Source organism: Triticum dicoccoides, chromosome 3B, assembly GCF_002162155.2.
Source record: "Triticum dicoccoides isolate Atlit2015 ecotype Zavitan chromosome 3B, WEW_v2.0, whole genome shotgun sequence".
NCBI lineage: Eukaryota > Viridiplantae > Streptophyta > Magnoliopsida > Poales > Poaceae > Triticum > Triticum dicoccoides.
This window is the reverse complement of record NC_041385.1, coordinates 830,678,261-830,704,087: the sequence shown is the minus strand read 5'-3', so window position 1 is coordinate 830,704,087 and position 25,827 is coordinate 830,678,261. Positions and strand designations below refer to the sequence as shown.

The 25,827-nt window shown below is 45.7% G+C and overlaps 1 protein-coding gene across 2 annotated transcripts; it reads left to right on the top strand.

Moving 5' to 3' along the window:
- Positions 1–1,592: 1,592 nt before the first annotated feature.
- Positions 1,593–17,690, top strand: LOC119278748 (protein DETOXIFICATION 40-like). 2 transcript variants are annotated; one of them, XM_037560090.1, is made up of 7 exons: positions 1,593–1,938; positions 14,740–15,371; positions 15,470–15,526; positions 15,627–15,865; positions 16,677–16,795; positions 16,899–16,985; positions 17,261–17,690. In XM_037560090.1, exons 1-7 carry the CDS (start codon positions 1,675–1,677, stop codon positions 17,339–17,341), a joined length of 1,479 nt encoding a protein of 492 aa, XP_037415987.1. In that variant the 5' UTR covers positions 1,593–1,674; the 3' UTR covers positions 17,342–17,690. The 2 variants fall into 2 exon arrangements, with proteins under 2 accessions (XP_037415987.1, XP_037415986.1); XM_037560089.1 differs by lacking the exon at positions 1,593–1,938 and adding an exon at positions 9,759–10,058.
- The last annotated feature ends 8,137 nt before the right edge of the window (positions 17,691–25,827 follow it).

The window sequence follows — 25,827 nt, the reverse complement described above, 5'->3', positions numbered from 1 at the left end:
AAGAACAAGAGGCTCACCACGGTGGTGCCGACGATGAGATCGGCGTGGGTGATCGACGGCGGTGAAGACGGGGACGGGGCATGACGAACCGCTAAACCTAGACAAATATTAAGGAAAATGGAACTTGGAGGTCGAGCTTGGAGAGGAGAAAACTTAAGTAGTGTGGCTCGGGCATTCCATCGAACACCTTGTGTGCATAGGAGGTGAGCTAAAGCACCACCAAGCCCTCTCCCCCTCGGCGGCCAGAAAAAACAGAGCGGTGTGCTCTGCTCTTACGCGAGGGGGTATATATAGGCACCTCATTGGTCCCGGTTGGTGGCATGAACCGGGACTAAAGGGCAGGCTTTGATCCCGGTTCAAGCCACCAAACGGGACCAATGGTGGTGGGCCAGGAGCGAGGCCCATTGGTCCCGGTTCGTCCCACCAACCGGGACCAAAAGGTCCAGACGAACCGGGACCAATGGCCCACGTGGCCCGGCCGGCCCCCGGGGCTCACGAACCGGGTCCAATGCCCCCATGGGTCCCGGTTCTGGATTGAACCGGGACTAATGGGCTGACCCGGCCTGGACCTTGGCCCCCTTTTTTACTAGTGCTAGTTCTATGTATGCCGCAAGTTCTACCACCAAAGTGACGTTTCCACCAAGTTCTAGCACCACAGGTGTAAATGATTCTTCTTAATTAACCTGCCACATCAAATTTTGTGCCTACTTGACAACCTTAGCACCTGTACATAGTGAAGCTAGCGTTGGGAGGGGTCTTAGTGTGTTGCCAGGCTAGCGAGATTTGGGCCCGCGTGTGTGTGTTTCTTGCACTTAATATGTGTTTCTAGTGCACAATGCATCTCCTACCGTAGTTGGTATGGACCATAGCATTGCCGTGAAATTGATGATGATTGTGATGTATCGTGGGGACGACAGGCAAAACAAATGTCCGACTATTTGAACCAGCCTACGTCTGGACCATGCATGCATGGCCATGAAAGGGGTCGCGCGAGTAGCCAAAGCCACACCCTGGACAGAAGGTGAGGGAAAGAGAGATGGATGCTCCCGTTTCTACTAATCTACTGTATACTACTCCCTCCGTTTCTAAATATAAGTCTTTTTAAAGATTTTAATAAAGACTACGTACAGATGTATATAGACATATTTGAGAGCGTACAATAGATTATACATACAGACTTATATTTAGGAACGGAGGAAGTAGTCTTGTAAACAAAGCATGCAGGAGTACTATACACGGGCCACCAGAGATTATGATCGTAGCTTGGACCCGGGTTGGAAAGGTGACAGATCCGTCGTTCCTTGGTGGACCTGCGCGCGCGCATCGCGTGGGTGCGAACGACCGCCAGGTAGCGCCACAACGGCGTGGGTCCAAGCTGATAGTGTACCGCCAGGTCGTCGAGATTTCAGCCAACCAAGCCGTGTGGAGCAGGCAGAGGCTACAATAGAGCCACGAACGACCCAAACCCAATCCCAACTCCCAACTCCGTGTGGTAGCTGTCGCATTGAGGGGCAAAAACCAATCCCAACTCCACACTACTCATGCACGAGCAAGCCATTATAAATGTATCACCCACGACCACATACAAGTCAAGTGCAACAGTAGCCCACAACGACGTCTCTTGTAGCTAGGTCCTTCCTGCCAAGGTACGTACGTAGCAGCTACAGCACGGCCATGGGTGGCGCCGGGGACGCGCCGGGGCGGCTGGAGAGCATCCTCGCGGACACGTCGGCCACGCCGGCGGGGCGCGCGTGGGCGGCGGGGGCGGTCGAGCTACGGCTGCTGTCTCGGCTGGCGGCGCCGGCGGTGGTGGTGTACATGATCAACTACGTCATGTCCATGTCCACGCAGATCTTCTCCGGTCACCTTGGGAACCTGGAGCTCGCCGCCGCCTCGCTCGGCAACACCGGCGTCCAGACCTTCGCCTACGGCCTCATGGTACGTGCCGACTCTCTCCGCTCATCTCTATACGTAGCGCAATGCTCAACTCCCTACGTCATGTCCATGTCCACGCAGACCTTCGCCTATGGCGTCATGGTACCTACGCCCCTGCATCTCATCTCTAAATCACTCGCGTGTCGTGTGTACCTTTTCTTGATAGCATGCCCCGCTTTCTCTTTTGATCGATCGCTCGAGTAGATCGAAATGTGTAATCTGTCAACCCTCGACAAGCACGGGAGTATTCGTGCCAATAAATAAAAACAAATTAGCAGGCACCGGAGTGTTTGTGCTTCTTTGCCGAGTCAGTTACACCACTGGTGCTACAATTTGACATGAATGGATCACTTTAGTATTATAAGTTATGGTGTACATTAAAGTGGACAAAAACTTGACTTCGCGGTGTAAAACTCGTTTGTATATGTTTAGGGCGCTGACGAGGGGCCTCCTATCAGTGACCAGATAGATGATGGGGATAGTGCGTGTGACCTGCTCCTTTTGCAATAAAAACAAATAGCATTGAGGAAAAATAGCTACCACGGGGTTCAAAGCCTAGAATCACAAGTTAATATGCATGCGCACATAACCAAATCGGTCGATGGGACATTACGTACGTGCACAAGTGGGATAGGTGAATTCTATATCTTTTTGTCCTAGCAGCGTAAATTAAGTCATTCAACTCAAATGAGAAAGGTACCCAAATGGCTCGAACCAGCTACCTCAAGATTTCAGGCATACGCGACTAACTACGAGGGCCGCCATTAGTTTTTGCTAAATAGGTTATTGATTGGGATATATACATGGGGGTGAAGAATAGTTACTCTTCACCCATGGTGACGAATAGCGCGATCCTATATATAGTTTTTCTGGTCTTACAACCTATATTTTTATTTTTTACACCAAATTTTATATATTAAATCAATATGCAAGTAATCATTTATATTCTAAACGTAATTTATTTAAAAAGCGATCGCAAGATTACCTCAAGTGAAAAATAACTTATTCTGCACCCTGGATGATGAATGGTAACACAATATATATATATGTATGTATATGTATATTCTTTAGACAATATAATTTTTTACTTATAAGTGCTGCTCATGATTTTTCATAAAATCACAAGTATTTTGTTTCCCAAAAGTTCATAATTTTTTTTGAAATCATAAAAATGTTTATATAGTGCATGTATATTTTGTGTAAAACGTGAATATATTAAATTACACGATTTTTTATTTAAATATATTTAGTTAAATGTTTATATAATTTTAAAAATATTAATATAGTTACAAAAGGTTAATTATTTTATTCAAATTTCCGCGGGTGAGCTAAGGTATAATCTTTATTATTAGTAGTATTTCTTGTTCCTGGGACAACTTATTGTTAGAGAAACTCTAGCAGACCCCGCATCCGGCGCAAACCCGCATAATTCCGGCGATTATACGGGCTAGGCCCATTTTCCTGGCCAGACCAGAGCCCGCATCAGTGTCCGGCCCGTAAATTTTTTTGCCGCAACCCGCAACCGCAACCCCCGAGCCACCATAACTGCGTGTTTGCGGGGCAGATGCGGGTCGAAACCCTATCCTCCCGCAGCCGCGTTCCCCTCCAATTCCCCACCGCGCCGCTCGATTTCTCGTCGCCGGTGAGCCTTGAACCACCATGGCCGACTCGGGGGATGAGCCGGAGCGCCGCCGCCGCGCCACATCTGACGCCGCGCGCAAGCGGGGGGCACGTCGGTGGCTCAACCAGGGTGCCCGTTCGCAGCCGGCATTCAACTGACGCGAGCTCGATGAGTTCGAGCTCGAGCGCCCGTCGCCGTCGCGCCTCCTCTGGCAACTGGTCCGCGGGGAGCTCATCCGGCCACGGGTCCGCGGGGTGCTCATCCGCGGGCGCGTCGAGCTCGCGGCTCGTTCCGGTGAAGAGGGAGCCGGAGAAGGCCGTGCCCGATGCGCTGCTGCGCCGAGGCGTCATCGGACCCGAGGACTACCTCCCACCGGGGCAGGAGGAGCTCCTCGAGCGTGTCGTCCTCGAGCGGTCGGCGAGGGATCAGGAGGAGATGGAAGAGTGCATCCGGCGCGAGCTCGAGTACGAGCGGCTCTTCCTCGAGACGGGCCTCACGGCATTGCAGGCGCATGCATCGAAGGTGGCCGACCTGCGCGTGATGAAGGCGGAGCAGGCGAACTCTAAATCGAGGTCGACTCCGACTCCGAATGATCGCCGCTGGTGGGCAGCTACCGCAGGAGCTCCGATGAGCTCAATTTTGTTGTAGTGGTGCGGTAGCGTAGGCCCTGTCTAGCATATCTAACCTTTATGTATGTATGTGCCGTGTATGAACTTATTATGCGAAGAAGAACCATCTTGCGAGCGAGCTGCTGCTTAAATTTCTTGCGTGAAATATTTTATTTTAAAAAATAGGGGTTTGTTTGCGGTTTCTAGTCCGCCGCCGCAAAATTTGGCCTGCATAACCGCCCCCGTGCGACCTGCAAACACATTTTACGGATCGGCAAAATGCGAGGTCTGCTAGAGTTACTCTTATTATTGTTTTCAGTATATTTAATCTTTATAAAACTACATTGATATTTTTCTAATTTTAGGAATATTTATTTTAAAAAATTATTAATAATTTGAAAGTAACATTTTAAATAAAATATTAATGCATTATATAATTTTTTAATGCTTTTGGAAAATGTTTATGTACTTTTAGGAAACAAAAATATTTATGTTTCACGAAAAATCATGTGCATATTTATAAGTAAACTATTATATTTTCTAAAGAATACAAATGCGGCCTCAATATAAAGGAACCATTAGCCTGTGTATAAGAAACAATCTTCGATGCGTGTTGGTTTGCATTATCCGGATAGGAGGTCGCTGGTTGGAGTGCTAGACCTTTTTCATTCGAGTTTAGAATTTTAGTTTATGCTGTTATAAAAAGGGCCAAACTGGTATTGAAAATAATTATTCTCGAAGAGCACGAAATATGATCAGGCCTGGTGGTTAATCGCCTATTTGTAAAAAATGTATATCATTGGTTCGAACTTCAAACCTCTTGGTTGCACATTTTTCATTTGTGTTCAAAAAAATTAATTTACACTCTTAGTCTAAAGAATATATAACTTACTTACCCACTTCAACACCAAACGTCATTGGTTGTTTTGGTAAGGAGCGCGCGGGAGATACCTGCGACTGCGAGTAGGATATTTGAAACCCTATGGTTATTATTTTTCCTCTCAATACTATTTTTGCTGTTTCTAACAGGTGGGCCTCCCAGTGTTACTTCTATGCGAAAAAGAATTGAAGCTTTTTTTTTTGTAAAAAGAGCAGTCCACATGCCCTATCCCCATCGTCCAATCACTGACAGCGGGCCCCAAGCCACGCTGTCACGCGTCACCAGCGTCCATGGATGTATAAAGGAAAAAGTCCAGAACAAACCTTGAACTTGTAGGCGAAAACTAAATCGAACCCTGAACATTCAATCCCTAAAATCAGCACACCGAACTCCACAAATCCCGGTGTTTTTTGAACCTTGAGACTGTTTCGCTGGGATTCGCTGACTTGACAAGTCAAATCAGGCCGGCCCATTAGACCAGTTCCTCGCGCCTCCCACTCTGCCACGGTTTTCATTTTTTTTCCTTTTTCCTTTGGGTTTCCTTTATTGTTCATCGGTTTTCCTCAGCTTTTCCCCCCTTTGTATTACTTTATAAACTTTTGACATTTTCCAAGTACATTGTGTACATTTTTTTAAGTACATGTTTTCATCTTTTTTTGAATACACAGTAATTTTTTGTCAAATACATGTTTACCATTTCCTAAATGACAATGAACATTTCATAAAACTATACGAACATTTTTTTACATTGTTTAAAAAGTTGCTCCCATTTTTAATAAAATGAAAAAGTATTCTGTTTTCAAAAAGCTGTTCACTTTTTAAGAAATATTCAACATTTTTGTCACACATTTGTTCAGGTTTCAAATGTTGCTTCCATTTTTAAATTTTTTGGAAAGTATTCAGACTTTAAGATTTTGTTTAGTTTTCGAAATTTGTTCCTATTTATTCTAAAAGTGTCCCTTTTTCGAAATTGATTCTGTTTTCAAAAAGTTGTTCATATTTTAAAAAGTACTCAACGTCTCGCACATTTGTTTAGGTTTCAGAAGTTGCTCCCATTTTTTAAATTTTTAGAAAGTGATTGCACTTTAAATTTTTGTTTTGGTTTCAAATTTGTTCCCATGTTTGAAACAATGTTTGTGTTTCAGAAAGTTTTCGCTTTTTCAAAACTGATTCTGTTTTCAAAACGTGTTTGTTTTTTCAAAATTATTAAAAAAACTTAAAAATATTTGCACTTTAATGTTTTCGGAGATTCACATTTGTATGCCCTTAAATACATATTTTTCTAATGTTGACTTTGCTGTGTGGGTCTAAATTGATCGGATCTCTCATTAAAATAGTAAACACCATTTGTTCAAGTGGCTTGGACGAGGAGCTTAGCAGCACCAGGTCGCAAGTTCGACTACTTCTGGTTACCTATTTCTGTGTATTTTTACGTCGCGCCTTATGATAAAGGAAAAGAATAACTCGCTTCGCACGTGCTAGGCCGGCCCAGCCGCGTCGCAATCAACAACAGTTGTCTATTTTACGTCCCATATTACGGGAAAAAAACTTGAAAAAAATCTCAATTTTTTTTTGCGCCTCTTGGGCTGGCCCAATGGCTTCTGCAGTCGACAATACCCGGATTCAACCTGCCAAGTTGGAAATCCCTGTTTGGGAACACTCTCAAGGTTCAAAATAGACCGGGATTGAAGAATTTAGTGTGCTGATTTCAGGGATTGGAAGTTCAGGGTTCAACTTATCTTTCATCTACAAATTTAAGTTTATTTTAGACTTTTTTCATGTATAAAAACGAGTTCTGCACCATATTTACACCGCAAAGCCAAGTTTTTGCATCACTTCAATGTACACCATGACTTATAGTAGCACTGAAGTGACCATACATACCAAGTTCTAGCACACCAATGGTAAATCCTGCTTGGTATAATCCGGATCCAGCACCCCCGGGTCTACGTAATGTTTCATGTTTGTTTAGTGTCCACCGTCAAGCTCGTGTGTCAATGTGTCATGGGTTCGATTTGTTTATGGAGACGAGGTCAATTGATTGCAAAACGATACACATACGTCGACATTTTTTATCTAATGTGGCTAGATCTCAGTTGATTGACACTTAACAAAGTCTCAGCCAAATGACAGAATATAAAAAAAATTACACGGGTCTCCACGTCTGATCTCATGAATATAGCATCGACTGGGACTTTGTTAAGTCTCAGTCGACTGAGATTTAGTAACTCCGTTTTTATCAAGTCATATGCTAAATATCGAGTTTTCAATCAAAGAACATCGATTAACCGCCAAGGTAACCATCCACCTCCCTATCAGCCCGCTCACACATATCTAGCCACCCAAAGAGAAAACACGGCTGGCTCACTTTCGGGCGCTATCTCACTATCGTTGTGCCAACATCGAAGGAGAAGAGCCACAGAGCCGCACTCTCACCACCTGAAGGTGCCAACCATCGATGCTCGTCACCATCACATGTTACTATGTATCGTTGACCCGCGCCGTAAATCACAATCCATGGTCGCTTCCCCTGCACATAATCAAGTTGTGCAGATCCCCAAACTGCCAGTGTGGCCCTCCTTGCCGCCAGCCGCTGACTCCCACGACACACTATGGTCGCCTCGTCCACTGGTGGATCGGGATGCTAGGCGTAGATCATTCGGGTATGATTGAGCACCACCATGCGCCATGCGATGGACGAGGGAAGTATCATCATCGAGTCTTGAAAGCCACCAATTATAGCATCCATTTTGATAAATAACACCGGCTTAGTATTGAGTGTTCAGCTTAAATACATGTAGATTCATTTCTTATCAGTTTAACATTTTAGGAGAAATAATTAGAACAATATCATGGAAATTTGCATCAACAGCTAATAGCATGATGAGCAGAGCACTCAAATAAGGTTCTTAAATATAAGCCTTTTTTGATATTCCAATACGGCCTACATATGAAGCAAATGACTGGATCCACGCTCTAAAATATGGCTATTTGCATCTGTATGTAGTCCGTATTAAAATCTTTAAAAATGCTTAATTATATTTAGAAACGGAGGGAGCATCCCCTAACGAAAGAAAGTTTTTTGTGATATAGAAAGTTAGCATAAGATCCATCCTATCACTTAATCAGTGTTTCTAGCGTAATGTATTCCAGACATAATTGCCACGGAAACTACGTTTCTGTATGCAACATGAAGCTGGCTAAAACGATGGACGGCCATGTTCGTCCCCATGTGTACGCGCATCATATCGCGGCACATCACATGCATGGTGTCCATACACACTCAGGTAACCTACCCACTCCCCCACGGATCGATCGGGTGATGAAGGAGAGCCACCGGACTAGCAAGGTCCTTGAAAGGTATCGCGCCGGTGTGGCAGAGGCAGTCACCACCAGCTGCCATTGTCAGCAAGTGGCAGGCCGTCGACAGCGGGCGCGCGAACCTCGTGGGTATGCGTGGACGGCGACCTGGAAGGCCGGCAGGCCGTAGTGATGCCAGAGCCACAGCGTTGGGGTCCCACCGTCAGCGCGAATCCATGCCTACCAGTTATTAGCAACGGGTAAGAACAACAGACCCAAATGGACACTAATTTTGTCCGCTTTTCGTCCATTTGGGTCGACCTGACAGATACCCATGTCCGTTTTACGTTTGGATCGGCGTTTGCGCCCAACGCCTGCCCAATCCATTTTTTGAGTTTGCGCCGGGAAAAATAGAAACGCAAGCATTTCAAAATATAAAAACTTTATTAAACATTAATGCCAACCAGGAAGGTCGGCGAAAGTCCACGCGTCCACACTACATTTAGTTAAACTTAAAGAAAACAGAAAACTAGGCGCCTGCAGCCCTAGGCGTCATCCTCCTCGTCGGCGGCGTCGGCGGCGGCGGCGTCATCGTCATCGTCGGGGCCGGTGAGGTCGACGAGGGTCGGCCCCGGCCCGGCCCAGGGGAACCCCGTCTCCCAGGCACGGCCGATGTCGACCGCGTCGGTCTGTGTTGCCGCGGGCTGGGCCGCACGGGCAAGGCGCTCATGTGCCTCATGGCGCTCCTCCTCCTCGACCTCCCAGCGCTCTTCCTTGGCGTCGCGCTCGAGCTGCTCGAGGTACTCACCCTCGCGGCGCTCCTCGGCCAGTCGCCGCTGACACCAGTGCTCAAGGTAGGCCGCCTCCTGCGGGGGAGCAGGTGTGACCGGATGGGGACGGGTGCAGTGGATGACGACGGCCCGGCCGCACGCGTGGACTTAAAGAGGCCGACCGCGGTCGCACTAGTGGGCCCGATCTAGCCGGCCGTCATAAATTAAGCTGACCGCTGTAGTTGGTAGGCCAGCTAGTGGGGACGCGACAGACACCGAGAAGGCGCGCGAATTGTCCGCTTCGCGTCCGTGCCGACACATTTCAAGCGCAATTTTGGCCGCAAATGTGTAGGCGCGGACGCCAGACGGACACAATTTGGGTTTGGGTCGGTGTGTTGCGCCTTCATTTTTGTCTGCACCGACCCAAACAGACACAGGCGAATAAAATAGGTCATCCCATTGGAGTTGCTCTGGCAGACTGACGACCTGGACGGCGACCGCGGCGTCAACGTCGAGAGAGAACACACGCGCACATACACCACCATATATACGAGCTAGCTTGCTACTATTGGCCATAGCTCCTCGCTCGCTGCGCTAGAGGAAGCCGATAGTCGTCTCTACTCTCTTGTCCCTAGCAGCTACCAAACCTGGCGAGCATCATGGCTGGCGGGGACGAGCAAGAGCAGGAGCATGGCGCCGCATCGTGCCGGCTGGAGAGCATCCTGACGGACACGTCGGCGCCGCTGGCGGAGCGCGCGTGGGCGGCGGGGGCGGTCGAGCTGCGGCTGCTGTCGCGGCTGGCGGCGCCGGCGGTCGTGGTGTACATGATCAACTACGTCATGTCCATGTCGACGCAGATCTTCTCTGGCCACCTGGGGAATCTGGAGCTCGCCGCCGCCTCGCTCGGCAACACCGGCGTCCAGACCTTCGCCTACGGCCTCCTGGTACGCGCCTCCCCTCACATCTCTACGTCGTCGTCGCTCCGATCGGGTCGGTACACCGAAATGTTTGTGTTTCTCTGGCCGGCGTGCTTGGATCCCATGGCCATGCTGGTTGAGAGCAGCACATGTTGATGCTCGGTAGTACGTAGATCTTTGAGAGTTGACGGTCGTGGATCTTGCCGGCATGCAGTAGTCCCCGGCTGGCAAGCTGGTGGCCACAGATCAAACCCACCCACCCACAGCTTAGATTAGACCAAGTACGTACTATTGTTTCCAGTTACAGTAAGTAGTGGATTAGATTCTGGTAACCCGCAGATTAGATTGGTGGGAGTAGATTCTTGTCGATCGTTAGTAGGGCCGGATTAGTGGAAGTACACCAGTGGCTTTCGCGAGAGATCTACTCCCTCTGTTCCTAAATATAAGTCTTTGTAGAGATTTCATTATAAACTACATACGAAGCAAAATGAGTGAATCTATACTCTAAAATGCATCTACATGCATCCGTATGTGGTCCATATTAAAATCTCTACAAAGACTTATATTTAAGAACATAAGGAGTATGGCACATGGCAGGCCTACTTGGCACAAGCCAGTCATTCATTCATGGCGACTTGGCCCCGTCCTGCCTGCTCACTTTCTAGCTCGCTCGTTAGCAGCCGCAACAATTGACAATGCATGCGTACGTGGCCATCTATGTATTTTGGACTGTTGTCGTCGCGCACATATACATTGGGAGGACATTCTCCTCTCTTAATCAATGGCTAGGTGATGGCCACAGCCCACCCACTGCTTAGATCCACGGAGCGTGACATTGATGTTTCCTACCTACTACAGTACATGTCAGAGACGCCGGCTATTGACGTTGCCAGTGACTACAGTAGATCACATGGTTATTGGTGGGATTATGGATGGAGTGTGGTCTCTATGGTTGGCAGGCGTATTTGGCATAAGCCAACTCATGGCTTGTATTCCGGATTTGGCCCGTCTTGTACCAGATAGTAGTACTGCTCTGTAATTTTTTTGTAAGACGTTTTAGAGTGCATGACTGTCAAAAAACGTCTTATATTATGCCAGTGAGGGATAGTTTCCTTTAGAAAAACTGTAGGAATCTCCTGCGCATAGTTTATTATGTTATTAATTTCTAGATAAGTAATAAAGTACTCCCTCCGTCCGGAAATACTTGTCATCAAAATGAATAAAAAAGATGTATCTAGATGTATTTTAGTTTTAGATACATCCCTTTTTGTCTATTTTGATGACAAGTATTTTCGAACGAAGGGAGTAGCTTCTTTCGTCTACTAGTGTAGTGTGTTCACTTAAGTGAAGGCGTGACTTTAACCTGCCATATCAGCCCCATCATCTCTCCCAAATTCTAAGCAGAGCACGCCGTACGCGGGGTGAATATATATGGTTTTTCATGATGGTGTACTGCCAATTACTAATTCCTAAGCAGAGCATATGCTTGTTTAATGACGTGACCTGTCCCATCAATCATAGACTGTTGTCATCGTGTTTATATTTCTCCTCTCTCTCTCAATCATCCAACCAACCAACCAATCAATTGAGAGCGTACGTAGGATAAGAGCCAATCTCATTAGATTATGGCGAGAGATGGATGGATTGATATGCCTCGTCGGCACCTATACGTCGCCCTACCTAAAAAAGGTCTCATGTCATTTTTGATAAAGGCATTTTTATTATAACTTCAATTTTAGCATTGAGCTCCTCCATCCATCTTCAAAAAGGGAGGAGTGTCCTTGCGCCTGCGAGCGCGTCCGGGGAGAAACCCTAGCACCGCCGCTGGCGAGCCCTCCCTCCTTCATTCTCCTCTCCCTCACCGCCATCAGAGGACGCGCCGGGCGAAGCTCGGTAGGCGTCAGCGGCGCCGGGGCTGCTCCGTCTCCTCAGCGGGGGCCTTCGGCGCGGGTCGAGGCTGCCACCTAGGATCTTGTGCTAGCGGCGGGCGCGGTTGTGTGGCGACGAGCTGGTGCCGGTTGGCGGCGACTTCGTGACAGCGGCGTGATAGGTGTGGCGGCGGTGGCTAGGTAGCGGCGGCGTGCGCCATGGCGGGGCCCGAAGGATCGGGCGATGGCGGATTCCTCCTCCCGTCGTCTCTGGTGCCTCCGTCCTCGGCGTCTGCGTTGATCCGGTGGGTTGGGCGACGAATCCTGCCTTTCCGGTGGCTGGCGGTGCCGTCCGTGGGCCGCGGCGGGCTGGTTCGTCGGGGGCAGGGGTCTCCATCGTGGGGCCTTTTCGTCCTTACGGCGTTCGGCGTGATGTTTGGGGGTTGGTGTTGGGTGGTGGCAGGCTGCACGGGTGCGTGCCTGGCCGCTCCGACGCCGGGAGCTTGCTGGGCGGCATAATTTGGGCAGTGGCCCGGGGTGGCTGCTGCTCCGGCCGTGGATGGCTCCACGACGGCTTGGCAAGTCGGCTGTGGTGGCGACTGGCATGTCCTGGCATCGGTTCGTCTGTAGGCGGCTTGTGTCAACCTTTGAACCTCCTCCTTCTCCTCGTCCAGACGCTATGTTCGTCCAAGGGCTGGCCTTCTCCCAGTTGCGGTCCGCCACTCATCTCGCGCCCGATGCGTTAGGACCAAGCTCGTCTCGTGCACAGTGCAACAGGACTGAGCTCATCTCGTGCATGGCGCAGTAGGACCAACCTCGTCTCACACACGGTGTTGCAGGACCGAGCTCGTCTCACGTCCGGTGCTGCAGGACTGGTCGATGGAAGCCACTTGTGGCCGGCTTATTGGGTCTCGGTGCTGGGTTCGCCTAGGGTTGCGAAAGGTGGGACCTTTCCGCTCGTACCTTTGGTTGGGGTAGCAGCCGGTCTCGCGTGAGGTGGTGTCAAGGTCTTGGATGCCGGGGCGGCGGCCCTGGTGGTGGTTGCGCAGTGCTCTTGGACAGAGGTCGTGGCTTGGTGCTGCACGGTGGCCATGGCCGTGTGGGTGGCAGGTAGCCGGGGTGTGGCGTTCGGTGGCGGTGAGTGTTGACCGGGGTGAAGACCTGTTCTATCTTGGACGGATCGATGGCGGCGAAACTCGTTTCCTTCTTGAAGGCGTCGTCGCAACTCTCGTTGCCCGTTGTGCGGCTTCGGGGGAAACCCTGATCCTCTGAACGGGCGGTGGCGGCGCTCCAGTGTTGTATCCTTCCTGAAGGCGCCGCCTTGGAGCCCACGGTTCGTCGTATGCGGCTTCCTCTCTTCACAGTTGTAGTGCTAGCGGTGGTGTTGCTGCGCTCAACACCTATGTATCATGCCTTGGGTGTGTGCGTGGATGGTGGTGGCGTGCGTTTGTATTGGGTGCTTCGTGTTTGATGCTTTATATATAAAATGGGGCGAAACCATTTTTTAGTACAATTTAGCATTGGACGGATTCATATCCCATGTCATTTGGAATGTTTGTCCTCTAATCAAAACTCTAAAGTACTATTTCGACCCCACTTAGTTGTAGCACGAATCATGATGCTGTAGCTGTCAGCTCATTGATTTTCCAAGGACGCTGCACATAAACGGAAGACTAGGGACCAGATGCACCTACTCTGTAATCACGCGAGACACAGATTATATGCGGCTTTGAATTTTCAATGTGCTTAATCTATTGAGATTGACAAGTCACCTTGGTTGTTGATCAACAGTTTCTCTTCACTGTTTAATTTCCATTTTTTCCTTGATTGTTTTGGTGTTATTTACCTTAGTCCTTATTTGTTAATTCATTAGTCTTAAAAGCTATTTTGTTTGTTTCATATATTATTGTACAGTTTACTTAGTGTAATACTACTACTATATATAAGAAGTCTGCCTGAAAACCGAGCAAATCAATCATGCATCCACCAAACGGTGAACCACTTGAAAATCTTTCCTTGTTTTCTTCAAAGCACTTGCACATGCTGTTTTCCTAAGAAACATACAAAATCGTATTGCAAGTTATGTCAGAATAATAATTAGAGGACATGGAGGGAGCAATATGAAACTCATAATGATGAATTTGATTAAGAGAGGCGAAGCTCCATGAAACTCTATTAAGTTTTTCATTAGGCACACAATATACCAAGTCGCTTTGAATTTCAGGGAGCTTGTTGAGATTCATAAGTTTCCTTGCTTGTTGCTCAACAGTTTTCCTTCACTGTTTAATGCTCATTTTTCTTCATTAATGTTTTTGTGTTATTCAGTACCTTTTTCCATATTTGTTAATTAATTAATTTTATAAGCTATTTTGTTCATTTTACATGTTTTTGTACATTTTACTTAGTGTTACACTGCTAGTATAAGAAGTCTGCCTGGAAACCTAGCAAATCAAACACGTTTAGATGCTCTTTCAAAGAACATACTAAATTGTTTTGCAAATTATGTAAGATGAAAAATTAGAGGACATGGAGGGAGCAATATGAAACTCTTTGAAACTCGTAATGATGAATCTGATCAAGAGGGATGAAACTCCATGAAACTTCAAATGAAGACAAAAGAGGAACCGAATTAAGGGTGTAGTGCTACAACACATTGCACTTGGATAGATCATTGTGAACCATAATCACATTCGATATTCTGAAAAATAATAAGCTCATTTCAGTTGTGCCTTACCTTTTTTTTCTGTATGTAGTCCTAGTTTATCCTAAGTCTAAGGTACAAGTTAGCTAGAATTGCCGTTTGTGACAATCCTAACAATTATGACATTACATGTTTGCAGCTGGGCATGGGCAGTGCAGTGGAGACCCTCTGTGGGCAGGCCTACGGTGCACACAAGTACGACATGCTCGGAATCTACCTACAGCGCTCTGTCATACTGTTGGGCTTAACCGGCATACCACTTGCTGTGATGTACGCTTTATCGGAGCCACTCCTCTTATTGATGGGACAGTCACCGGAGATAGCCCACGCCGCATCGATCTTCGTTTACGGCCTGATTCCTCAGATCTTCGCGTACGCCGTCAACTTCCCCATTCAGAAGTTCCTGCAAGCCCAGAGCATCGTCTTGCCAAGTGCTTACATCTCGACGGCAACACTCGTTCTACATGTGCTGATGAGCTGGGTGCTCATGTACAAGGTTGGCCTTGGGCTGCTCGGTGCCTCATTGGTGCTGAGCGTGAGCTGGTGGATCATAGTCGCCGCGCAATTCGTGTACATCGTCGTCAGCCCGACATGCCGGCACACGTGGACAGGGTTAAGTTGGCAGGCCTTCTCCGGTTTGCCGAGTTTCTTCAAGCTCTCCGCCGCGTCTGCCGTGATGTTGTGCCTTGAGGCATGGTACTTTCAGGTGCTGGTGATCATTGCTGGATTACTCCCCAACCCCGAGATTGCCCTGGATTCCCTCTCTATATGGTGAGTATCACTGGACATTAAGTCTTACTATTGTTCCTAGTAATCAATCTTCAGAGTTGGGGCTGATTAAATTTCATGTGTTCGTTTGGCCGGTACAGTATGACGATTTATGGTTGGGTGTTCATGATCTCTGTTGGGTTCAATGCCGCTGCAAGGTTCGCAAGTCTATACTCAAAGGCCTTGATAAACATTAGCATTGACTACTGACAACTAGGTAAGTACTCAAACTAACTAATTGATACGTTTTCACTTCAGTGTGAGAGTGAGCAACGAGCTTGGCGCCGGCAACCCAAAGTCTGCATTTTTCTCTGTGTGGGTCGTGACTGGAATCTCTGCGACAATCTCTACCATCCTTGCTATTGTGATCCTCTGCCTTCGCAACCACATTAGCTACTTGTTCACAGATGGTGAAGCAGTTTCGGATGCGGTGGCGGATCTCTGCCCATTTCTCGCCGTCACGCTCGTTCTCGGTGGCATTCAACCTGTACTGACAGGTAATTTTAGACACTTTTGACATGAAGAACATGTGATTTCTTGATTCTTGACTAGTCTATTAATACAAAATTATAGAAAGGGTAGATGGCAAGTATATTATTAGAACAATAGGAGCCCATTTCTGTTTTGTTTAACATTACAACTCCTGTGCAATTTCATTTTTTAATCCAATCTATATTTTTCCATAGTTACTAAATTATAACGTACCATAGTATTGCGAGATGACCTTCACCTATATTTGAAATGACTCTAGACTCTTTCGTATTTGTGGGGCAACTGCGTCATATGTGTTAAACATATCTCCAATTTATTTATAGTGCAAAGTTCTCTCTCAAGTTCTAGGCTAGTCCTTTATAGTTCTATCGTGTTTTTTAGGACTATAGTAGGTTTCCCTACCATGGTTTTATTAGTTTGTATAGTATTATGTACAAGAAAAGAACATAGTACTATCTTTTCACATAAGAAAAGGAAAAAAGAAAGAATTGATACTACAAGATGCAGAGCCTTAGGAAAAAGAGAATCAAGGTGCAAATGAGGGAAACATGTCTATCATGTTTTGAGATATAAAATTTTTCGTAACGAGATAACACATATTTTAGGGATATAGTTGGTTTTTGTACTGTGATTAGTTTTTATAGTATCAAAATACAAAAAAGAATAGGGTTATACAAGGTGTAGGCCCTTAGTGGAAAGAAGTGAAGGTACAAATGAGGGAAACAAGTCTACCATGTTTTGTGATTCATATTTTCTCTCTTGAGATACTACATATTCATAATGATTGAAATTTACTAACATGTGTGGAAACATCAGGTGTTGCTGTTGGATGTGGATGGCAACAATTTGTTGCCTACGTGAACGTAGGCTCTTACTACATCGTAGGCGTTGCACTCGGTGTTGTTCTTGGGTTTTTCTTCAATCTTGGCGCAAAGGTGATGGATCTGGTTGTGAAAATTTTCAAATATATTTCGTGATGGAAAAATCTTCAGTTATGTGTCCTAACGTATGTTAATGGAATCATATGCCTGCTTGAAGGGTATTTGGGGTGGTTTGATTGGGGGAACGGCCTTGCAGACAGCCATTCTGTTGTGGGTCACCATAAGAACTGACTGGACAAAAGAGGTATACCATGCTATTAAACCTATAGTGCATAAATTGAATTTACATTTCCTTTCTTTTGTACAATAGTGTAAATGATGAATACTAAACTAATTCCCTGATGACCAAGGATACAATCAAGCTTTCGTTGTCGCCATATATGTTGTCATAAATGTAACATGCACATATATTGCTTGATCATCACCATTCCTCCACCACATGATTTAGAACCTTCTTCATACTGCGTTGAGAAAAATACACTACTAAACTGTATTGGTTAATTTTTCTACATTCTTCAGGTAGAGGAGGCACATAAAAGGTTGAACAAGTGGGATGATAAGAAGGAGCCCCTTCTTACAGGATTCAAGGAAAATAACTAATAAGTGGGTCAGTCTAGATGTGTGTTTCCATCTCAACGGCACATAAGCATGCTGGTTTGGAGACTCGCTGTTAGCATGGGGGGTGGGAGGGACCGAATTCAGGTGTTTAAAATCTCATATATATTTATGTACCGATTTGGATGACATGCCAATGTTAGGCTTGTTAATATATATTGTAGTCTAGGTTGACAGGATACATCTTTCTTTCCTCCGAGTCTCTATGTTGTCGGTCTTTCACTCCTTGTAAGGCCATTATTGGTGACTTTGTAATACATTTTGTAATTAGCTGGACTATATGCATCCATGACAATGGACAAGCGGGTAATGAAAAGAGTGAAGTTTTGGAGACTGGGCTTTGGTGAGCTTGGAATTTCAAAATGTTGAAAAAAGACTACATTACATCATTTTCTTCTTCCTACGCACACATGTTGGCTGACGCCTTAATTACTTGACATCGCGTGCGCAAACCTTCATCACACATATCTACGTGCACTACCAGCCATGCCGCAGCCGGTGTGTTTAATCGGCTAGCTAGCTCCCACAATTGCAAATGGCTAATCCAGCGGTTGTGCATCCCAAATCGAATAGCACACAAGTGCAGTGGTTTACGCGTCGCATTCCCGCACCGGCAAAAGAAAGGCTCTCATGTCTCTAAGGCCCAAGGTCAGTTTCAACAAGTTATACTAAGTGGCGCTCTTTATTGCATTGGTTTCGATGCAATTTTTTCTAGTGCCTTCTATAGTGTTATATGACAAGGTCGTCGCTATAAATTTAGGGCAAGGGGCATGTAAAATGGGGTCACATTTATTTAAAATTCATATAACCAACAAACTGACATGACTAAAATATACTCCCTGATGGCTTCATGGGTAAGGACGGTAGGAGCGTCATGAAGAACATGCAATGGTGGAACGAATCAAAGATTGGACGGAGACACTATGAGCTTGGGATGGAGATCTGGTGGCTCCGGATGATGAACTGGTGGACTTATTGTCTCCACACAATACACGATCGCACAAGATAAAAAATTCAAAAAAGAACATGCTTGGCCCCGTGTAGTTCTCCCGGGCTACACACGCGGGGGAGGGGGATCGCCGCTGCGACATCTCGAGCTTTGTCCTTAGCATCTCCTGTCATTGCCGTGGTCGGCCCCGCATGGGCCATGCCCTAGGCAGCAGCACACGACGGTGTGGCCTCTCTTTCTCCATCACCCCTTGATGTTTCCTTGCTATATTATGGAAAAAATGTTGGACCCACAAGATCAAGGATTTGTGGAAACTGGCAAGAGAAGAATTCTCCCTCAACGGGAAGCAAGGATATCAATTTGCAGATTTCATCTATGTGTCCAATGATTAACCCTGCTTTCAACTAAGAATCTTTGTCGTTGGTCCCCGACTTGTCTAGCTAGGGTGTCAACCTCACTAGATTTGCTAGTTACAAGCAATAATGTATCAGCATGTGCGAATAAATTTGTATGCAAATGTAAAAGATTCCGAATATCAAAAAACAGAAAATGTTGAAAAGAAATTGTACTTATGAGGATAAAAGGACCGAGATCCATACATTCACTTGTGACATCTCTCCAGATAGCATAGTCAAGGTATTCAAATTACAATTTTGTATCGGTTAAACTGCAATGTTTATGCTTATACATGTTATGACTGCATGTATCCATTACGTCCTTAATTAATAGAACACTTAAAAACATGCATCTATAGCTACTACTCCATTCAAAGACCAAAATTGTTCATACATCTGAAAATATTAGTCATAAAACAAAATATGGCATTAAATAAGTTGAAATAATGCTGATAATATATTCTCTTTACCATGAGCTCTGCACCGCGGCAATTAGCTAACTATCTTTTAATTCTCTGTGACAATAACACAATACAAAACCCTTATATATTACTTTCACCAAGATATATACTACTTACAAGGTTAAACCCAACGAATGCATACCACTCTCTTGAAGATCATTCTTCTAAATGGGTCAAGAAATAAACTACTAGACCGAAGAGGATGCACATCTTTGAATAATGCAGCAAAGAAAAATTCATATATAATCAGATCATAAAAGCAACAATTCATCACACCGCAATAAACATATCAAGATTACATCAATATGATCACAATCATATTACGCGGTTCATGTGATCTTTACAATGAAGAACGTGAGAGAGTAGAAGCCACAAAATTACTATTATGGACACATTGCCACATAACTATTGTTATGGACCTGTAGTCCGCGCATGACTACTCACATGGTCATCGCACTACTAGGGAAGGCCTTATACACAGAACTTTAGCAGTAGCGCTGGATGAAATAGGGCGCTACTGCTACTTGGCAGTAGTGTGTGTCAATAGAAGGCACTACTGCTATTTACATAGCAGTAGTGCGGCTGGTGCAAAAAGCGCTACTCTAAAATTGCCCCACCGTTTCCGCGAAGCTAAGTATAGTAGTAGCGCGTTCCCTTGAAATGCACTACTGCTAGGTAGTTTAGCACTAGCGCTTTCCCCGAACACGCGTTACTGCTATGTAGGTTACCCACTCCAACTCTCACTCGATCTCCCATCACTAGTAGAAAAAGGGTCAAATGTGAAGCACATTAGTGCCGGTTTGATTTTTAGCCGGCACTAATGTGTCCATTAGTGCCGGTTCCAACGGCTAGACGGCCGCTCTCATTAGTAGCGGTTCGTGGCGAACCTTTAGCACCGGTTCGTGCCACAAACTGGTACTAAAGTGAGTAGTGGCAGGATGTTGTCAGTCTGGGGCCCCTCCAGCACCTTTAGTACCGGTTTGTGTTACGAACCGGTACTAAAGGTCGTCCTACATAAACCCTTCATCCACCCGAGCTCGCTCTGTTCTTCCTCTTTCCCCTCTCCTCCTCTGTTCTTCCCCTCTTCCTCGAGCTCATCACACATTTTGCCCAAAATTTGTCAAGATTTGAAGGCCCCCATCCATTCAAATGATCACAAAGGTTAGCAACTTTGTCCTTTCATCTCTCATTGCTAGATTAGCTCTTGCAATGCTTTGTATAGTGATTAATTTGTGAGTTTAGTAATTTGGGAGGAATTATATGTGCTAGTATTTGATTTATATGCAATTTGAGGTCAAAAGTAACACTTAGTTTGCATATGTAGGTGTGGTTTACTTAGTGCCTTCTAAATCTCCGTCGTAACCACCATCGATCTCCCGCACCGTCCCGTCGTAGGCACCACCTTCTGGTGAGGCTCTTGTTCATGAATGTTTTACATTACCAAATTGATGTTTGTGTGATTTGGATATATAGTTACTCGTATAATTATCTTACCCGTACGTTGTTTGTTATACATAGTGCCATGGTTTTGATATCCGTCCCCATCGGCCCTCGTCCTTGTTATGATTGGAATGTGGTATATTCTCCTTTAAAACTAGTTGTTGCATTTCGTATTTATGACAAATTATGCCCATCAAGTTGACATGGATATTTTTATCTAGGAGGTATGTGAACCGGAAATTCCAACCGCCCCTATTGTCGAGAGGTTAAATTTAGTTGAAAGAGAAAACGAGTATTTGAAAGAAAAATTGAAAAGAATTGAGGGGGAGAAGATGGAATTGGAGTTGCATGTTACCGATGTCATCGATGATCACAAGATCAAGATGGAGAAAATGTGCTTGAAGATTAGAAAGAAATATGCCATTGATAGTGAGGCTTGGTATCATTATGCTGTTGGATCAATTGTTACCTTAGTTGCAATCTTGATCGCATTTGTTGTTGCATTTAAATGGTTTAGCTAGAGAGTTATTTGTTTGTTGCATTTAAGTGTTGTATGAACTATATATATGTATGAACTTTATGTATGAACATGTATTAATTTGGTCTATTCAGTGTTGTGTAATGAAGATGAGCCGACAATGGATGTATGATAACCGATGCTCTCCCGAGTTCATTAATGGCGTGCATACTTTTTTGCTTGCCGCTGAGGCAAACAAGCGGGCGGATGGTTTTATGCCTTGTCCATGTGCTGGCTGTAAGAATGGTCACAATTACTCAATGTCAAGAACCATTCATGTCCACCTATTTGAGTCCGGTTTCATGCCCCACTATAATGTTTGGACCAAGCATGGAGAAAGAGGGGTTATGGTAGAACACAATGAAGAAGAAGAGGACGACGACAGCTATCCTGGCCATGGGTTCCCTGAATACGATGATACAACAATAGGGGGAAGAAGCTGAGCCGGCAATGCGGGAAGAAGCTGAAGAAGAGGCATCAGATGAGCCCGCTGATGATCTAGGTCGGGCCATTGCCAATGCAAAGAGAAACTACGCAAGTGATTTGGAGAAGAAGAAGTTGCAGCGCATGTTAGAGGATCACAAGAAATTGTTGTACCCGAATTGCAAAGCTGACAAAAAAAAGTTGGGCACCACACTGGAATTGCTGCAATGGAAGGCATAGAATGGTGTATCTGACAAGGGATTTGGAAAGTTGCTGGTAATGATAAAGAATATGCTTCCAAAGGACAACGAATTGCCCGAGAGTACGTATGAAGCAAAGAAGGTTGTCTACCCTCTAGGGTTAGAGGTGCAAAAGATACATGCATGCCCTAATGACTGCATCGTCTACCGCGGTGAGTACAAGGATTTGAACGCTTGCCCGGTATGCAGTGCATTGCATTATAAGATCAGTCGCGATGACCCTGGTGATGTCGAGGGCGAGCGCCCCAGGAAGAAGATTCCTGCCAAGGTGATGTGGTATGCTCCTATAATACCACGGTTGAAACGTTTGTTCCAAAACAAAGAGCATGCGAAGACGATGCAATGGCACGGAGAAGACCGTAAGAAAGACGAAAAGTTGAGAGTACCCGCTGACGGGTCGCAGTGGTGAAAAATCGAGAGAAAGTACAGGGGAGGAGTTTGCAGGTGACCCAAGGAACGTATGGTTTGGTCTAAGCGCAGATGGCCTTAATCCTTTTGGGGAGCAGAGCAGCAACCATAGCACGTGGCCTGTGACTATGTTTGTATAACCTTCCTCCTTGGTTGTGCATGAAGCGGAAGTTCATTATGATGCCAATGATCATCCAAGGCCCTAAGCAACCCGGCGACGACATTGATGCGTACCTAAGGCCATTAGTTGAAGAACTATTACAGCTGTGGAATGAAAAAGGTGTACGTGCGTGGGATGAGCACAAACAGGAAGAATTTGACCTAAAGGCGTTGCTGTTTGTGACCATCAATGATTGGCCTACTCTCAGTAACCTTTCAGGACAGAAAAACAAGGGATACCGCGGATGCACGCACTGTTTGGATGATACCGACAGTATATATTTGGATAGTTGTAGGAAGAATGTGTACCTGGTACATCGTCGATTTCTTCCAAGCAGGCATCCCGTAAGAAAGAAAGGCAAGCATTTCAAAGGTGAGGCGGATCACCGGACGAAGCCTCGCCACCGTACTGGTGCTGATGTACATGATATGGTCAAGTATTTGAAGGTAATCTTTGGAAAGGGTCCTGGCGGACAACCTGTTCCGAAGGACACTGACGGACGCGCACCCATGTGGAAGAAGAAATCTATATTTTGGGACCTGCCATATAGGAAAGACCTAGAGGTCCTCTCTGCAATCGACGTGATGCACGTGACGAAGAGTCTTTGCATGACCCTGCTTGGCTTCTTGGGAGTGTATGGGAAGACAAAAGATACACCAGAGGCACGGGAGAACCAGCAACGTATGCACGGAAAAGATGGCATACATCAGGGTCATGCCAGCTACGCTCTTACCAAAGAAGAGAAGGAAATCTTCTTTGAATGCCTACTCAGTATGAAGGTACCATCTGTCTTCTAGTCGAATATAAAGGGAATAATAAATATGGCAGAGAAAAAGTTCCAGAACCTAAAGTCTCATGACTGCCGCGTGATTATGACGCAACTGCTTCCGGTTGCATTGAGGGGGCTTCTACCGGAAAACGTTTGATTAGCCATTGTGAAGCTATGTGAATTCCTCAATGCAATCTCTCAGAAGGTAATCGATCCAGAAATCATACCAAGGTTACAGAATGATTTGGTGCAATGTCTTATCAGTTTCGAGTTGGTGTTCCCACCACCCTTCTTCAACATCATGACGCACGTCCTAGTTCACCTTTGCGAAGAGATTAACGTTTTGGGTCCTGTATTTCTACACAATATGTTCCCCTTTGAGAGGTTCATGGGTGTCTTGAAGAAATATGTTCATAGCCGTGCTAGGCCAGAAGGAAGCATCTCAAAGGGCCATGAAAATGAGGAGGTCATTGAGTTTTGTGTTGACTTTATTCCTGACCTTAAGCCGATTGGTGTTCCTGAATCGCGGCATAAGGGTAGACTGGATGGAAAAGTCACGCTAGGAGGGGATCAAATAATATGTATGGACGGGCATTCTCTCACTGAAGCACACTACACAGTTCTACAGAATTCCGCCTTGGTGGCTCCGTATATGGAGGAACACAAGAATTTTCTACACTCCAAACACCCGGAACAGTCTGACGACTGGATTACACGTGAACAAACGAGGACTTTCACTGGTTGGTTGCAGAAACGTGCCATGCATGATGGCGATAATGAAGATGACATGTACTCGCTGTCCCAGTTACCATCTTCGAATATAATGACTTTCAAAGGGTATGAGATAAATGGGAATACATTTTACACGATCGCCCAAGATAAGAAGAGCACCAACCAAAACAGTGGTGTCCGCTTTGATGCAACAACCAACACGGGAAAGGAAACATATTATGGTTACATAGAGGACATATCAGAACTTAACTACGGAGGTGGTTTGAAGGTCTCTTCGTTTCGGTGCAAATGGGTCAATATGACATGAGGCGAGGTAACGAAAGACCCGCAGTACGGAGTGACAATAGTGGATCTCAACAATCTTGCGTATGCAGACGAACCATTCGTCCTAGCCAATGATGTGGCGCAGGTTTTTTTGTGAAAGACATGTCTACCAGGCCGAGAAAAAGAAAAGATAAGGAAGCGAATGGATCATACAATGAGCCAAAGCGCCACATAGTTCTTTCAGGGAAAAGAAACATCGCCGGAGTGGATGACAAGACAGACATGTCCGAAGATTATGAAAACTTTGATGAAATTGCTCCATTCAAAGTGAATATTGACCCGAGCATCCAGTTAAATGATGAAGATTGTCCATGGCTACGGCGCAAAGGGACACACGCGAAGAAAAACTTTCACAACCAAAGATCTGGGATCTGATCGGGTTCACTATCATCATTTTCTTCTGTGTTTCACACCCAGGAGGGAATCTCTATAATAGTTAGGGTAGTTATATGTTTTGGCATTTGAAACGCGAAGAAATTTTATGTGCAAACAAATTCTTTCATGCATTTACTGACTTTTTCAGCTAAATGACCCTGAAATTAAAAAGCATTTCAAATGAACTCAGAAAAGGTTGAAAGTTGGCATGGTATCATAATATCACGCACATAGCATGTGCAAAAAAGTAGAGAGGGTTACCACAAAAACTAGATGCACTTCGTGCACAAAATGGCCAATCACTTTCGAAGTATCAGGGTTTCGGATGAAAACTCATCTGTTACAAAGGCATTTCATTTTTTAAATAACCTAAGCATTACCAAATTGAATATAATGATAAAACACACTAATATTAAACATAAAAAAAAGAATCACTGAAAAATCTATTTTCAAAGTTAAGTTATTCACAAACTAGTGATTCACACAAATTTCAAATAATTCAAAGTTTAAACTATTCAAATTTGAAAACTACCGGCACTAACAGAAAGTTTGTAATTTTTTGTACCTAAAGCAAAAATATTCACAAAGAAACTCTAAATACAGCAAAAAACAACTCAAAAATAAATAAAGCAAAAATAAATAAAGCAAAAAAAATAAGAAAATTAAAAAGCCCGCCTACTGGGCCAGAGCGACCTGCATACGACTAGAACCCAACGTGTTGTTGGGCCAAGATGCAGGCCCGCAAAGGCCTAGTAGGCCCACAGGACAGCAGAGAACAAGTAGGCCCAGTAGGCCTGCTTTGGAGAGGAGCTTGAGAGAGTTACCGCACTGGGCTTATAAACCAGTGCGGACGCCCCTCGGCTAGCGAGGTGGGACTAAACTTGCCGCACCGAACCTGCGCCAGCACACACCTTTAGTACCGGGTCGTGGCACCAACCGGTACTAAGGGGGGGGGGGTCGTTAGTACCGGCTGTAGCCACCACCCGGTACTAAAGGGGGGGCGCTTCCCGCCGCTTGGCCTAGCCAAAACAGACCTTTAGTACGGGTTCGTGGCTCCAACCGGTACTAAAGGTGCCTTCTATATAAGCAACACTTACAAATTTCATCAGTTTTGTTCTCCCTCTGCTTCTTTCTCCTCTACCCCATCGCCGTCGTCCCTCGTCGCCGCCCCCGTCACCGTCCGTCGCTGTCCCCATCGCCGTCCCCGTCCCCGTTGTCCCCGTCGCCGCACCCCGCCCCGTCGTCCCTGCCCAGCCCG

What these genes read in the sequence shown, in the direction of transcription:
- LOC119278748 (XM_037560089.1), top strand. Translation starts at nt 9,774, where the DNA reads ATGGCTGGCGGGGACGAGCAAGAGCAGGAGCATGGCGCCGCATCGTGC. An exon ending in CCTTCGCCTACGGCCTCCTG is followed by an intron (nt 10,059 to 14,739) that starts GTACGCGCCTCC and finishes ACATGTTTGCAG; the next exon opens with CTGGGCATGGGCAGTGCAGT. An exon ending in GAACTGACTGGACAAAAGAG is followed by an intron (nt 16,986 to 17,260) that starts GTATACCATGCT and finishes TACATTCTTCAG; the next exon opens with GTAGAGGAGGCACATAAAAG.